The 16,603-nt window shown below is 38.1% G+C and overlaps 2 protein-coding genes across 2 annotated transcripts in view; one reads left to right on the top strand and one right to left on the bottom strand.

Annotated features, from left to right (window-relative positions):
* The window catches only part of LOC142985333 (1-phosphatidylinositol 4,5-bisphosphate phosphodiesterase epsilon-1-like), a 137,077-nt gene that overhangs the window by 109,761 nt on the left and 10,713 nt on the right, over window positions 1-16,603 (bottom strand). The window lies entirely within an intron of this gene.
* LOC142985003 (acyl-CoA Delta(11) desaturase-like) lies at window positions 8,900-11,621 on the top strand. Its single transcript, XM_076132914.1, has 3 exons — window positions 8,900-8,989; window positions 9,417-9,658; window positions 11,165-11,621. The coding sequence occupies exons 1-3, from the start codon at window positions 8,900-8,902 to the stop codon at window positions 11,619-11,621; spliced, it is 789 nt and encodes a 262-aa protein (XP_075989029.1).

The raw sequence follows: 16,603 nt of genomic DNA, 5'->3' as shown, positions 1-16,603 counted from the left end.
TAAAGGTGACTGACTGACATAGTGATCTATCAACGCACTGCCCAAACCACGAGACGGATAGACCTGAAATTTGTCATGCAGGTAGATGTTATGACGTAGACATCCGCTAAGAAAGGATTTTGATCAATTCTACCACCAAGATGATAAAATGGCGGATGAAAGTTTGTATGAAAATTCTGCCCTATAGCACAAACCACGCGAGCAAAAGCTAAATTAGAAAAATATCAGTTACTATCAATGTGTCCGGCTTGGGAAATGAACCCGGGACTTAATGGTGAGCAGTCGGATACAAAACCCACTTTGCCACAAAGGCAGTCAACATAATTACAAAATTATTCCTTAAAAAAACCAGCCACTTTATACAAAATACTTCATTCATATATTTTTACTTGACTCAGCTTTGAAGTGAGGACCTTTCAGTTTGCCGGCTTCGTATTGTGTGCTCTGCAAACAATTAGAGTACCTGTTGTGACGTCATCGGCATGACGTCAGAGTGTCAGTTTTGAAAAGGACCTTTTTTAAGGAATCGAGTTTGTATAGAAGATATTTAAAGGTTGTTAAGGATTGTGCCAAGTGGCGTTCTTGGGTCTCTGCCTACCTCTGTGGGGAAAAGGCGTGATTTTATGTATGTATAGAGGAATTTTTAGCAATAAATTTTCAATAAAATGTATGAGAATGGGGACTTACCGCTTAATTTTTTTAATTTTTTGTATTTGTTGTTATAGCGGCGATGGAAATACATCATTTGTGAAAAATTTCAGCGTTCTAGCTATCACAGTTTATGAGATACAGCCTGGAGACAGACAGACAGCGGAGGGTTAGTAATAGGGTCCCGTTTTACCCTTTGGGTACGGAACCCGAATGAAAAAATTGTCAATGCGCCGAAATGTCATGCATTCTAAGGTAAATGCGTGTACAAATATTTGTGTGATGAGCACGAGTATCTGTTCTGAGCTTGTTAATGTATCTATATAAGTATGTATTTACAAGTATATAAGTATGTTTATCAGTTATTTGGTTACAGTACAAGCTCTGCTTAGTTTGGAATCAAATGACCGTGTGTGAGTTGTATAATGATATTTATTTATATGTATATAGCGTGATTTTATATATGTATTTTATATACATTGCAATTCATTAGAAATTTGACATTTGAAAATGTCAGAGAAAATATTTTTTTCTTTACCATTGTATTTATGTTAATAATAATTTCTTATTTGTTACTTCCTCAATAAACAAATAATAATCATGTATACTTTCCTAATTTAAATATATTAATAATTCATATATACATACTAATTAAATACATCTTTAAATCTGTTTGTTTTTTTTAATTCACTTAAATACGATTGAACCGATTTGGATATAATATAAAAAGATGATAGATTTTTGATCGAGAAAAAGTGTGTCTGTTTGTCTCAATTTCACAAATCTACCACAAAATTACGTCAATTGCTACCACAAACCAAATAGCACCTTTTCTGATTCTAATTGAACCCGGGACTTCATAAGCAGCAGTCATATATATTACCCAATATAAACCTACTAGCTGATTCGCGCAACTTCGCTTGCGTCACATATAAGAAAGAATGGGTCATAATTTTTTCCCGTTTTCGTCACATTTTTACTGGTACTCTGCTCCTATTAGTCGTAGCGTGATGTTATATGGCCTAAAGTCTTCCTCGATAAATGGACTATCTAACACTGAAAGAATTTTTCAAATCGGACCTGTAGTTCTTGAGATTAGCGCGTTCAAAAAAACAAACTCTTCAGCTTTATAATATTAGTATAGATGTAGTCAAAAAAGCTATTTGTTACTTGAAATTTAAACGAGTAAGTTTGTATTAATTCTGAAAGTTTTAAGCGACTTGTGGAACTTGCGATGAAGCATTACTTACTTAATAACTTTTGATAACTTATTGTAACATCACGGCGTGCCACGAATGTATAGGTAGAGGTATAGCCAAGTTTAAGGTTCGTATTTATAGAATTGGACACTATAAACGAATTCTTGCACCGTCCAGTCTTAATGAAACTGGCCGCTTTAGGCGAATATTAGTTGTAATGTATCTATATAGGTATGTATTTAGAAGTATATAAGTATGTTTATCAGTTATTTGGTTACCATAGTACAAGCTCTGCTTAGTTTGGAATCAAATGACCGTGTGTGAGTTGTCCAATTATATTTATTTTATTTTTCATTAAAGACTAATAATTCAGCTAGATTGGGCAGTTTCATAGAAACCAGTCAACTGTGTTGTAGTTAGTTTACAGTGTGTTGTGTACAAGTCTGTACAACACACAGATACAGTCTGTATTACATCACTGTCATAGTGCGTGTGACGAACATCACCCGCGAGAACTCACACGAACATACACACGTGATCTCCGAGACACGGAGGTCTATAACCTCAACTTCCTAACTCCTTGCAATTATTGACAATTAATGAGTGTTCCAAGTGATGTGTGTATTATAAATAACTAGCTGACCCGGCAAACGTTGTTTTGACATAAAAATTAAATAAAAAAACATTGTCCAGCGGACAAAATTGTGAATCTAAACCATTCTCAGATCCCCTTGAACACACACAAAAAATTTCATCAAAATCGGTCCAGTCGTTTAAGAGAAGTTCAGTGACATACACACTTACAGAAGAATTATATATATATAAAGATGATCACGTTGTTATAACGGTGAAGGAAAACATCGTGAGCAATGACATGTCTGACAGTTGTTTAACACAGCTCTTGAAAGTCTCACTTGATCAGCGTGGACTCAAGGCCGAACTCCTCCTTCATTCCGAGAGGCAACATAGCCCAGCAGTGGGACATTAATGGGTGAAAATGATCATTGATATTTTAAAGGCATCTCCTGTTTAAAACATTAGTATTGTCTCGCAAGATCTTTCACAGACATACAAAAAACGGACACAAAGTACAATTTTCATGTAAATTTCAGTCTACATACTAGTTGACACACGCGACTCCGCTCATGTACAATGATTCATCGCCTATTCGAGTTTTACATGGATGGATTTTTGATATTATCGATTTCTGAGGTTAATTTTTTAGTTATGTATTTACAAGTATATAAGTATGTTTATCAGTTATTCGGTTACAGTACAAGCTCAGCTTAGTTTGGAATCAAGTGACCGTGTGTGAGTTGTACAATGATATTTATTTACTTATTAAAAAAGAGTTTGGTTAAAATTTTCACTAAAGATCCCTTTAGTAAATAAGTATTATGTGAAACTTTATTTATTCGACTGCTGAAAACTGTTCTAAGATAAAATAAGTTTAGGTCACCACGCCGCTACCATTGCGTCGGGAGGTCGTGGTTTCGATTCCCACACGGAACAATTATTTGTGTTATCCATAAATTAAAATTTCGGGTCTGGTTGAGCTTTGTGTCCGTTGTTTGTATGTTTGTAAAAGTCACAAGAGCAATTCTTAGTGCGGGAGTTGTCTAAAAAAATGTTAAATCATGTCAAAGGCCTACCAACCATACAATGAAATAAAAACAATTTCATTTCTAAATTTCATTCATATTAATATACAGACATATTTTCGCATTTATAATATTTGTATAAATATATATTTACAAGTATATAAGTATGTTTATCAGTTGTCTGGTTACAGTACAAGCTCTGCTTAGTTTGAAATCAGATGACCGTGTGTGCGTTGTGCGAAGGTATATATTTTTTATTATTTATCATTTATTATTTACCAGTTATAAAAAGATTCCTTCGGCGTCCCTGCATGAAATCTTAATATTCCTAATTAAGGGAGGGGACCCTTGCCCAGCAGTGGGACATTAATGGGTTAAATCTTTTATTAATACTGTGAGGCGCCCGTAGCCAGTTGCGCTCACCGGTCGGTAAACGATCTGTGAGCTAAGCAAACTTTGGCGCGGTCATTTCATAGATGGTTGACCGCATATTGGTATTTGAACTGGCCGTCTCCGTGCTTCGGAGAGCACGTAAAAAGTCGGTCTCGGTTGTTTGTCAATTAAGATAACAGTCGTTAAGCCACGTCAAAGGCCATCGGCCTTGAACAACTTTGACACTAGGTTGACCACTAACCATACGATTTGTAGTAGTATTTATTTATTACTAGTTGACCCGCGCAACTTCGCTTGCGTTACATAAGAGAGAATGGGGCATAATTTTTCCCGGTTTTGTAACTTTTTCGTTTCAAAAAGAATTTTTCAATCCTAACCAGTAGTTCCTGAGATTAGCGCGTATAAACAAACAAATAAATTCTTCAGCTTTATAATTTTAAAAATATAAATTGCAAACTTCTATAATATAACCTGTTTCCTTTAACTTGAAGTGACATTGACCCGTGACCCTAATTAAAAAGGTCATATGGGAGGTTAAGTCATTATATTATATCGCTTAACTACCGGATTACGGTGAAGTAAAAAGGCTTCAGGTTTTTAGGAGTGAAAATATTTAGAAAAGAAGTTAGGAAGTCTCGTATACTAACTTCTATCCGCGACTGCGTCCGCGTAGTAAGATTTTTTAAGGTAAAAAGTATCCTATGTGTTAATTAAAGTCATAAAATATATGTGTACCGAATTTCATTAAAATCCGTTTTGTACTTTTATCGTAATTGAGTAACTAACATCCATGCATCCATTCTCATTAATATTCGCATTTTTAATATAAGTAATATTGTCCTCGCCGGTATCCGGCCATCTGTGCAGGACTTGGTTTATAGTGTACAAGTGTGTGCACAATACACAAATACGCTCTCTTTTTCCTTACCCTAATAACCCGGTGGGACGGATAACCGACACGACCAGTGAGAGGTCAGGTGCAGGACCGACGACTTTACGTGATCTCCAAGGCACGGAGGTCTAAGACCTCAACTTCCTAACTCCGGGCAATTTCTAAGAAATTCTTAACAGAAAATCTGAGAAAAAACTTTTTGCCCCGACGAAGGATTCGAACCTAACACTTCTTGCGCGGTAGTCGCATACAGTAGTATTTGTGTGAAAGAGTAACAAACATCCATAGATCCATTCTCACAAACTTTCGCATTTATAATATCAGTATAGATAGATTTAAAACGATGCTTTAATAGGGATCAAATTAAAAAAGGCTTTTTTAATTACGACAGTCTCAAGTTTTAATCTATAATGAACACTTTTTAAACCATCTTTCATGGAAATACTTGATCACTTTTTCTTAATTAAAAATGTGAAAATATTACACTGCACCGGTAAAAAGAAGTAATTTTCGATTCGGCTGTTAAGGGTTTTGTTCATGAGCCACGAAAAATGTTATTAAGTTAGTTGAATTTATCATCAGTCTAGCCTTTCTTCCAACTATGTTGGAGTCGGCTGCCAGTGTCACTGGATGCAACTGAATACCAGTATTTTAACACTAGGCTGACCACTAACCATACGACAAACAACAAACAACAGCTGCGCGGATCGATCTCTGAGTTAACGCTTGCCGAGGTTGTTCTGTGGATGACCATCGAGCTCCTCCGTGTTTCGGAAGGCACGTTAAATTTTGGGTCCTGGCTGCCATTTTCAAAGATCTTTAACAGAAGTCAGAAGCTTGAAAGCCTGCCAAGCAGTGTTACTTAGTATCGTGTTATAACCCAGGTAACTGTGTTGTGGAGGTCCGATAGACAGTCGCTGCATGTACAATACTGGTATTCAGCTGCATCCGGTGAGACTGGGAGCTGACTCCAACATAGTTGGAAGAAAGGTTAGACTGATTGATAGTCGTAAAAATCACATGAAAAGCCCTTCAGCAGTTTTTGAGTTGACAAACATAAAGATTATGACTGTTTAATCATGAGTAATAATGTAAATTACTTATTTATGTTAATTAATTATTTAGGGTCGATATTAGCATATTTATAATATTTACTTCAAAATAAATAATTTGGCCTATTAGTGTGGTTGTGTTGAATTAAATTAATTAATAAGGTATGTATTTTAAATAAATAAATATCATTGTACAACTCACACACGGTCATCTAATTACAAACTAAGCAGAGCTTGTACTGTAACTAGATAACTGATAAACATACTTATATACAAGTAACATACATATATAAATATTTATATACTTTAAAGTGAGAAATAATTCTAGAAAAAAGGTTCTATGTAAAAAAGGCAACTCCCGGATTAAGAATTGCTCTTGTGTCACGAGAATTTTTACAAACATACAAACAACGGACACAAAGTACAACCAGACCCGAAACAATTATTTGTAGATCGCACAAATAATTGTCCCGTGTGGGTATCGAACCCACGACCTCCCAACGCACTGATAGCGGCCTGGCCTAAACCACTGCGCCGCGGAGGCACTAATGCCAAGAAAAAGCCAGTTACTGTTTTTTTCAAATTGCTCGACCGGAGCATCGAACCCACTCGTGTTTCAGTCACATTCACTATACAATTAACAATAACAATTAAAATTAACAAACTAGAAAATATAACTTTGTCCCCAGGCTTTGCGTGCAAAATGACATCTGTTGAAAATTACATGAAACTACAAAATACACTAATGTATTTGATTTTCAACTTTATTGCAGTAAAAATAAGGTTTATTTTTGTATAAATGTGTAGAGGTCAATGCACCCTGAATTCGCGTTGCATTGTTAGTAAATACAACGACGCTTGTTAATTTTTTAAAGACTAGACAGAGTAAACATAAACATAATATTAGGTCGGGGAAAAAGTCTTTTCGCATTATAGTATGTATGAACTTGTAATAAAATCTTTTCTCTACACAAAAAGCTCGATATTTGGGTACCTCACGAGCTCACTGAAAGAAACCTAATGAACCGTGTACTCATTTGTGATTCTTGAAGCCAAAGAGATTTTATTACAAGTTCATACATACTATAACGCGAAAAGACTTTTTCCCCGACCTAACCTGTCCACAGAAGTAGTTAATTTTTTTTTAATACATAACATATAATCACGCCTGTTATACACGTAGGTGTAGGTAGACTTATAAACATAGTACGGGCCATACAAACTAGATATAGTTAACTAGCTGAATTGCGCAACTTCGCTTGCGTCACATAAGAGAGAATGGGTCATTTTCCCCGTTTTTGTAACATTTTTCACTGTTACTCTGCTCCTATTAGTCGTTGCGTGATGATATATAACCTATAGCCTTCCTCGATAAATGGGCTATCTAACACTGAAAGAATTTTTCAAATCGGACCAGTAGTTCCCGAGATTAGTGCGTTCAAACAAACAAACAAGCAAACTCTTTAGCTTTATAATATTACTAATATTAATATAAATAGATAGTTTACTTCATTCAAATTCATACATGACCGCCGTTTACTAAAACCTGACCTTTTTGAAGAACGTCCCATATTGTATTAAATTATTTTATTCTATTTATATCTATACTAATATTATAAAGCTGAAGAGTTTGTTTGTTTGAACGCGCTAATCACAGGAACTACCGGTCTGATTTGAAAAATTCTTTCAGTGTTAGATAACCCATTTATCCAGGAAGGCTATAGGCTATATATCATCACGCTACGACCAATAGGAGCAGAGTACCAGTGAAAAATGTTACAAAAACGGGGAAAATTATGACCCATTCTCTCTTATGTGATGCAAGCGAAGTTGCGCGGGTCAGCTAGTACCTATATTATAACGATTAATCATTTATTATACAATATTGCCAAATTGACATTCTGACCGTCTCTGCCGCGCGGTTAGTAGTGCATGCGACTGCTACGCAAAGGTTTCAGTTTCAAATCCCGGTTTCGACGAAAAAGTCTTATCTGATATTTTTTGTCAAGAAATTCTCGGAGATTGCCCGGAGTTAGGAAGTTGAGTTCGAAGACCACCGTGCCTCGGAGAGCACGTAAAGCCGTCGGTCCTGCACCTGACTTCTCACTGGTCGTGTCGGTTATCCGTCCCACTGTGTTATGAGAGTGATGTAATAGAGAGTGTACCTGTGTATTGTACACACACTTGGACACTGTAAACCAGTATGCGTACCACGTATCTCAGTTGTCAACTAGTGTACGTCAAATTGATAGTCACTATTCAGTAAATAACTGCTTTGATTAATCACTATAATGTGCGGGAGAAAACAATGTACAGCATTGTTGGTTTTAATGAAACTGACCGCCTTGATGACGAATATTGGCTGGCATTATAACCCATACTTTTTTTTCAGCTGAAAATGACTCCACAGCCAAAATACTCATTTGAAACAAACTACGATTTCATGGTACAAGACCATGCCGAGCCGAGCAAGGCGTCACCATGGAAACATAAGTTACTATGGCCTAATGTCCTATTCTTTACTTATTGCCATATTATGGGATTTTATGGTCTAAAGTTAATGTTATTTGAAGCCAAATGGAGCAGCGTTTTTCTAAGTAAGTACTTTACCAAAATTTATGAATATAGATTATCAAGTATCAGGTCGGGGAAAAAGTCTTTTCGCATTATAGTATGTATGAACTTGTAATAAAATCTCTTTCGCTTCAAGAATCACAAATGAGTAATCGGTCCTTTAGGTTTCTTTCAGTGAGCTCGTGAGGTACCCAAATATCGAGCTTTTTTGTGTAGAGCAAAAGATTTTATTACAAGTTCATACATACTATAATGCGAAAAGACTTTTTCCCCGACCTAATATTTGTGCGATCCATAAATGGTTTCGGGTCTGGTTGTGCTTTGTGTCCGTTGTTTGTATGTTTATAAAAGTCCCTGCGACACAAGCGCAATTCTTAGTGCAGTTGTCTTAAAAAAAATTAAAAAATAAAAAAAAAATGAAAAATTTAAAAAAAAATTGAAGAATTTAAAAATAAATTAAAAATTAAATGAAATAAAGGAATTGTCCAGAGTTAAAAAGTTGAGGTTTTAGTTTTCCGTATTGTTTCTATTTCAGCGGTGATGTTCTATTACGCTTCAGTGCTTGGGGTGACGGCAGGAGCTCACAGATATTTCTGTCATAAGTCTTTTAAAGCTACACTACCTTTGCAAGTAAGTATTAAATACATATATAGTATACTAGATTACAAATAACAAAGTTTCTTTAAGGTGTAAGTTTTTTTAGGGTGGATTTTTAAAATAAAATAGCTTTTTAGGTTAAGCCATTCTAATATTCCCACCACCATCTTTTTCATCATACGACGCTACTTGAGACCCCATCCGAGTAAATTTCCTCTCCTCCCCTCACTTTCACCCGCCACAACTTTTTGACGGCTCAACCGATTTTCAACATAACTTTTACATCGCACATAAGTAACCTTTAATACAAAAAAACAACTAAACTGAAATCACTGCATCCGTTCGGGAGTTATGATGCCACAGACAGACAAACACACACACTCACGTCAAACTTATAACACCCCTCTTTTTGCGTGGGGGGTTAATTAGTATCTAATTGCCCTAAACCCTTTTTTTCCAGATCGCTCTCATGCTTTTCCACAGCCTCGCCTACCAACGCACTCTGGTCACCTGGATAAGAGACCACAGACTCCACCACAAGTACACCGACACGGACGCAGACCCTCACAACATCAGCCGTGGGTTCTTCTACTCCCATCTCGGCTGGTTGCTGGTGGATAACCATCCAGAATTGAAGAGACGGAAGGGACTGGTTGATATGAAAGATGTTTATGGGAGTTCTGTGGTTATGTTTCAAAAGAGGTATTATTTTAAACGCCATTTTATCAAGTAATTTGAGGCGCCCGTAGCCAGTTGCGCTCACCGGTCGGTAAACGATCTGTGGGTTAAGCAAACCTTGGCGCGGTCATTCCATAGATGGGTGACCGCAAAGTGGAATTTAAATTGGGCATTTCTGTGCTTCGGAGGGCACGTAAAAAGTCCATCCCGGTTGTTGTCAACTAAGGTAACAGTCGTTAAGCCACGTCAAAGGCCTTTGGGCGGCTTGAACAACTTTGACACTAGGTTGACCACTAACCATACGATAAGACAAGAAGATCAAGTTATTGATAAGTGTTAGTTAACCTATCTGTGAGCAGTAAGAACCGTTAACGTAAAATGCGTGTTCGCGTTAATTCCCGTATCCTATTATATATTAAACATGCAACGCGAGATTTTAAAATTTATGAGTAAGAACCGTGATAACCAAGTGGTTTAAGTTGGCGCCTTCCACGCAAGTGGTCGAGGGTTCGTACCCGAGGCAACACATCAATGACTTTTCGAAGTTATGTGTGTACTATCAATCAATCTGATAACACATACCTAATAAGTAACATAAGTACATAATGTAGTGATAACCGAGTTGTTTACGTTGGTACCTCCCACGCAAGTGATCGAGGGTTCGTATCTAAAGCAACACACTAATGACTTTTCCAAGTTATGAGTGTATTAGAAATAATGATCACTTGTTACAACGGTGAAGGAAAACATCGTGATGCAACCTTGCATGCCTGAGAGTTCTTTAGAACAGTTCTTAAACGTATGTAAAGTCTCCAACTCGCAATTGGCCAGCGTGGTGGACTTAGTATAAACTCTGCCTAATTTCAATAGGATATTAATGGGTTTAAATTATCAGCTAGCAACAAAATGACTTAGCAACATTTAATATTTATCTCTCCACATAGACCGAGCGTGGGAATTAAACATTTTCAAGAATTCACAAGTTTCTAAGATTTAAATTTATTTTAACTCACAAGGACCTCGTGGCTTAACAACAGCCGCGCGGATCTATCTCTGAGGTTAAGTTACACTTGCCGAGGTTGGTCATTGGATGGGTGACCATATTATACAGAACAGATACTCTCATCACACAAATATTAGTCCCGGGTGTGATTGGAACCACACGCGGCGCTACGGTTATTATTTCGGCGAGGTGACCACGTTAACCACTTTTACGTTAAACAAGTGATTTTTATTTTTAGTTCTACTAACCTTACAGCAAATACATATATCCTGCTAATATTATGAATACGGAAGTTTGTAAGAATGTATGTATGTATGAATGTTTGTTACTCTTTCACGCAAATACTACTGAACCGATTTCGATGAAATTTGGTATGTACGTAGCTGAAGAACCAGAATAACACATAGGCTACTTTTTATCCCGGAGTTCCCGAGGGATCGGGATTTACACGGGAAGGGTTTTCACGCGGACGAAGTCGCAGACGGCCTCTAGTACTCAATATTTATAAATTAATACTCTCTTTTCAGGCACTCCCGTTGGTTGTTACCACTCACAGCGTTCATCGTTCCAACCCTGACTTTATGGGTCATCGGCGAGACCCTATCGACCTCATGGTACTTGAACATACTCCGCTACATCATACTCAGTCATATAACCTTCTTAAACAACAGTCTGGCCCATTACTATGGTTATAAACCCTATGATAAGGCCATGAGTGCTAGCCAGAACCTTCCACTAGTCTTACTGTCTTTGGGAGAAGGGTTTCACAATTTCCATCACGCGTTCCCATGGGATTATCGGACAGGGGAGATAGCAGGGGATCCCATTAATACGATAACGAAATTTATTGATATTTGTGGAAAATGTGGTCTGGCTTTTGATATGAAGGAGGCTTCAGAGGAGTTAGTGAAAGCCAGGATGAAGAGGACTGGGGATGGATCTGACCTTTGGGGTTCAGTTCTTGTGAAAAATTTGTCAGGATAAATTTTGTGTGAATAAAATTATTTTATGGAGACACGACTTTTAATAATCTATACCTAATTGTATATAACTTAAAGGTGACTAACTGATTGACTGACTGACTTAGCCCCGGTTTCTGAGGTATATTTAATGGTAGTTTATCTTTTGAATAAAGTTTAGTTTAGTTTATCTATTCGATAGCGTTTTTTATATGTGTTTAAACGCTTTAAACACATATAAAAAACGCTATCGAATAGATAAACTATCTACCGCTAAATGTACCTCAGAAACCGGCGGATAGTGATCTATCAACGCACAGCACAAACCACTGGACTGATAGAGCTGAAATTTGACATGCATGTTATAACGTAGGCATCCGCTAAGAAAGGATTTTGATTAATTCTACCCCCGAGGAGATAATATTGGGGATGGAAGTTGTATGAAAATTCTGTCCTAAGTCACAAACCACGCGGACGAAGTCGTGGGCAAAAGCTAGTCTATTGGATCTTTTTTTCTTTCTTTTTTTTCTTGGACTTTTTTTCACTCCAAAACTGAACGGCTTTTGATGAAATTTGGTACACATATAGTTTAACCATGATTGACACATAGGATACTTTTACCATAGGAAATATTTTTGTAATCTATAAAACATATTTAATTCCAAAAATCCACGCAGACAGAAATCACATGTACTAACTAGTATCAAAAACAAACAAACATCATACTAAAACCTTACTATATAAACTAAAAAGTATGAAAAACGCAAAACGTCATCAAAAATGCAACAGTCTGTTTGTTAAAGTACTTTAAAGCTCAGATCAACATATTTGTATATTATTTAGCATTTTTTTTCAGCTCAAAACCGCGGGAGGATTTGCATAAAAATTTTGTTTAAACTTCGTTCATGTATATACAGTCACTATGTACACACGTGATTGTCAGACAGTAAACTCGCCAAACTTTTACGTTTGATGGCCAAGTGTGTGCACAATACACAGTACACTCTCTATTCCATCACTCTCATAGCCCGGTGTGACGAATAACCAACACGACCAGTGATAGGTCAGGCGCAGGACCGTTCGGGCAATCTCCGAGATTTTTTTATCAGAAAATCTCGGAAAAGTCTTTTAAGTCCGACCTTGGATGCAAACCCGAGACTTCTTCCGTGACAGTCGTGTACACTACCGAGGCAGCCAAACATATACTTATAACTTACTGTTTGTTTGTCGTATGGTTAGTGGTCAACCTAGTGTCAAAGTTGTTCAAGCCGCCCAAGAGGCCTTTGACGTGGCTTAACGACTGTTATCTTAGTAGATAACAACCGGGACCGACTTTTAACGTGCCCTCCGAAGCACGGAGACGCCCAGTTTAAATACCACTATGCGGTCACCCATCTATGGAATGACCGCGCCAATGGTTGCTTAACCCACAGATCGTTTACCGACCGGTGAACGCAACTGGCTATGGGCGCCTTACTTACTAGTAATAAATAAAAATTAAATTTTCGTTAACATTTTCATGTGACTTTTTGCGTGCTCTCCGAGGCAAATGTGTGTAGCAAGCTTAGCCAAATACAGCAACCCAAAATGCTCCCCACTAACTACATGCAATTGAAATACAAAATTGCTTCCCATAATGCATTTGTCACTACACGAACGGTGCCAGGAACGAAAACTAACTTATAAATGGTATATAGTCATGAAATATGACATCATAAGTCACACATTCTATCCCAATTGGTTTATGCTTTGTTTTTGTTATCGATATGAAAGAACTGTAAATATGATATAGCGGATAATTTTGTTTTCTTCTAGTATGGTTAGTGGTCAACCTAGTGTCAAAGTTGTTCAAGCCTGAAGGTCTTTGACGTGGCTTAACGACTGTTATCCTAATTAACAACAACCGGGACCTACAATTTAACGTGCGTTTGCAACACGGAGGGACTCGGTATGTATAAGATGGTCACCCATCCACAGAACAACCTCGGCAAGCGTAGCTTAACTTCAAATATCGATCCGTGTGGCTATTGTTACTTAGCCACGAGCGTCTCTCGGCTATTGTATAATAAACTAGCTGACCCGCGCAACTTCACTTGCGTCACAATATAAGAGAGAATGGGTCAGAATTTTCCCCGTTTCTGTAACATTTTTTACTGTTACTCTGCTCCTATTTGTCGTAGCGTGATGATATATAGCTAATACCCTTCCTCATTAAATGAGCTATCTAACACTGAAAGAATTTTTCAAATCAGACTAGTAGTTCCTGAGATTAGCGCGTTCAAACAAACAAACAAACAAACAAACTCTTCAGCTTTATAATATTAGTAAAGATAAAAAATATCTTACATCCCTTTACCCCAATCAGGACTCGAACTTAATCCCTCAAACAGCTATCTGTAACGTACATAATATCCAAAATCATCTACATGACTAACCACGCATATTTAAATAGTAAACAGCCGGGGATCGAACCTGCACCGGTGATCAAAGGTTTCTAATCTTGTTCACTGAACATTATGTATTTAGCATCCTTTATGTGGCCCCTATGTAATATACAGGGGTGATACCTAACGTTTTACATAGTTTGAGACGCCCATAGCCAGTTGCGCTCACCGGTCGGTAAACGATCTGTGGGTTAAGCAACCCTTGGCGCGGTCATTCCATAGATGGGTGACCGCATAGTGGTGTTTAAGCTGGGCGTCTCCGTGCTTCGGAGGACACGTATAAAGTCGGTCTCGGTTGTTGTCAATTAAGATAACAGTCGTTAAGCCACGTCAAAGGCCTTTCGGCTTTTGTTTTGTTTTGTTCAAGCCGCCCGAGAGGCCTTTGACGTAGCTTTACGACTGTTATCTTAGTAGATAACAGCTGGGACCGACTTTTTACGTGCCCTCCAAAGCACGAAGACGCCCTGCTCAAATAACACTCGCCGCTTTTGTAAGACTTTTGATAGAGCTACGTAGAGGCTAGAAATTTTGTAGGTCACGCCTAAATAGCACTGAATCGATCGAGGCAAGCACCGCGCGCGCGGAATAGATTTTAATGGGTGAGCTATATTTAGAATTGTGGTTTGAGCTTTACATGCATGTTTCGTGAGTGTTCCAAGTTGTGTAAATAATGATCACTTGTTATAACGGTGAAGGAAAACATCGTGAGCAATGACATGTCTGACAGTTGTTTAATTTTCTATTTCATTTATTGTATGATTAGTTGAAGACTGAAATCCAAATCCATCATTGTTGAAAGAAAAGTTATGATGATGGTTAGTGGTGAACCTAGTGTCAAAGTAGTTGAAGTGTTTGTCTGAACTCATGTTATGTTAACAAGTTAGACTTGTAACGTGCTCGAAGCACGGAGACGCTCAGCTCAAATATCACTGCACGTACATCTATGTAATGTACGCGTTAACATACTGAGCGTTTACCACACGGTGAGTGCGACTGACTATCAGTGCCTAGGTGCTCTAAAAATGCATACATCTATGTAATGTCCGCGTTACTTACCATATATTATACCGAGTCTAGACTGCCTCCGTGGCGCAGTGGTTTAGGTCACCACGCTAACACTACTGCGTCGGGAGGTCGTGGGTTCGATTCCCACACGGAGCAATTATTTGTGCGATCCGCAAATAATTGTTTCGGGTCTGGTTGTGCTTTGTGTCCGTTGTTTGTATGTTTGTAAAAGTCCCCGCGACACAAGAGCAATTCTTAGTGCGGGAGTTGTCTTTAAAAAAAAAAAAGAAACTCTACCACCCTCGTAACTTGCAGTACCTTACGCGAAACGCCAGAAAACCTTACTTCAACTGATATTTCTCGTATTTTACTGGTTTATATTATTTTATTGACTGTTTCCGACGTTCAGGTAATAAACGATGTTTGCGGGACGGAGGTGACAATTTATAGACATTTCTAAGATATTGGCAAGGTTCTTTCGATTTCACTTCATGTTTTGATTATTTATTTATTTAAACTTAATATGAGTGAGTGTGAGGTTTCCGAACTCGCCCTTAGCTAGTTGCGCACACCGGTCGGTAAACGATCTGTGGGTAAGCAAACCTTGGCGCGGTCATTCCATAGATGGGTGACCGCATAGTGGTGTTTAAGCTGGGCGTCTCCGTGCTTCGGAGGACACGTATAAAGTCGGTCTCGGTTGTTGTCAATTAAGATAACAGTCGTTAAGCCACGTCAAAGGCCTTTCGGCTTTTGTTTTGTTTTGTTCAAGCCGCCCGAGAGGCCTTTGACGTAGCTTTACGACTGTTATCTTAGTAGATAACAGCTGGGACCGACTTTTTACGTGCCCTCCAAAGCACGAAGACGCCCTGCTCAAATAACACTATGCGGTCACCCATCTATGGAATGACCTCGCCAAGGTTTGCTTACCCACAGATCGTTTACCGACCGGTGTGCGCAACTAGCTAAGGGCGAGTTCGGAAACCTCACACTCACTCATATTAAGTTTAAATAAATAAATAATCAAAACATGAAGTGAAATCGAAAGAACCTTGCCAATATCTTAGAAATGTCTATAAATTGTCACCTCCGTCCCGCAAACATCGTTTATTACCTGAACGTCGGAAACAGTCAATAAAATAATATAAACCAGTAAAATACGAGAAATATCAGTTGAAGTAAGGTTTTCTGGCGTTTCGCGTAAGGTACTGCAAGTTACGAGGGTGGTAGAGTTTCTTTTTTTTTTTTAAAGACAACTCCCGCACTAAGAATTGCTCTTGTGTCGCGGGGACTTTTACAAACATACAAACAACGGACACAAAGCACAACCAGACCCGAAACAATTATTTGCGGATCGCACAAATAATTGCTCCGTGTGGGAATCGAACCCACGACCTCCCGACGCAGTAGTGTTAGCGTGGTGACCTAAACCACTGCGCCACGGAGGCAGTCTAGACTCGGTATAATATATGGTAAGTAACGCGGACATTACATAGATGTATGCATTTTTAGAGCACCTAGGCACTGATAGTCAGTCGCACTCACCGTGTGGTAAACGCTC

Source organism: Anticarsia gemmatalis, chromosome 29 (genome assembly GCF_050436995.1).
Source record: "Anticarsia gemmatalis isolate Benzon Research Colony breed Stoneville strain chromosome 29, ilAntGemm2 primary, whole genome shotgun sequence".
Taxonomy (NCBI): domain Eukaryota; kingdom Metazoa; phylum Arthropoda; class Insecta; order Lepidoptera; family Erebidae; genus Anticarsia; species Anticarsia gemmatalis.
This window is presented reverse-complemented; position numbering and strand designations above follow the sequence as displayed.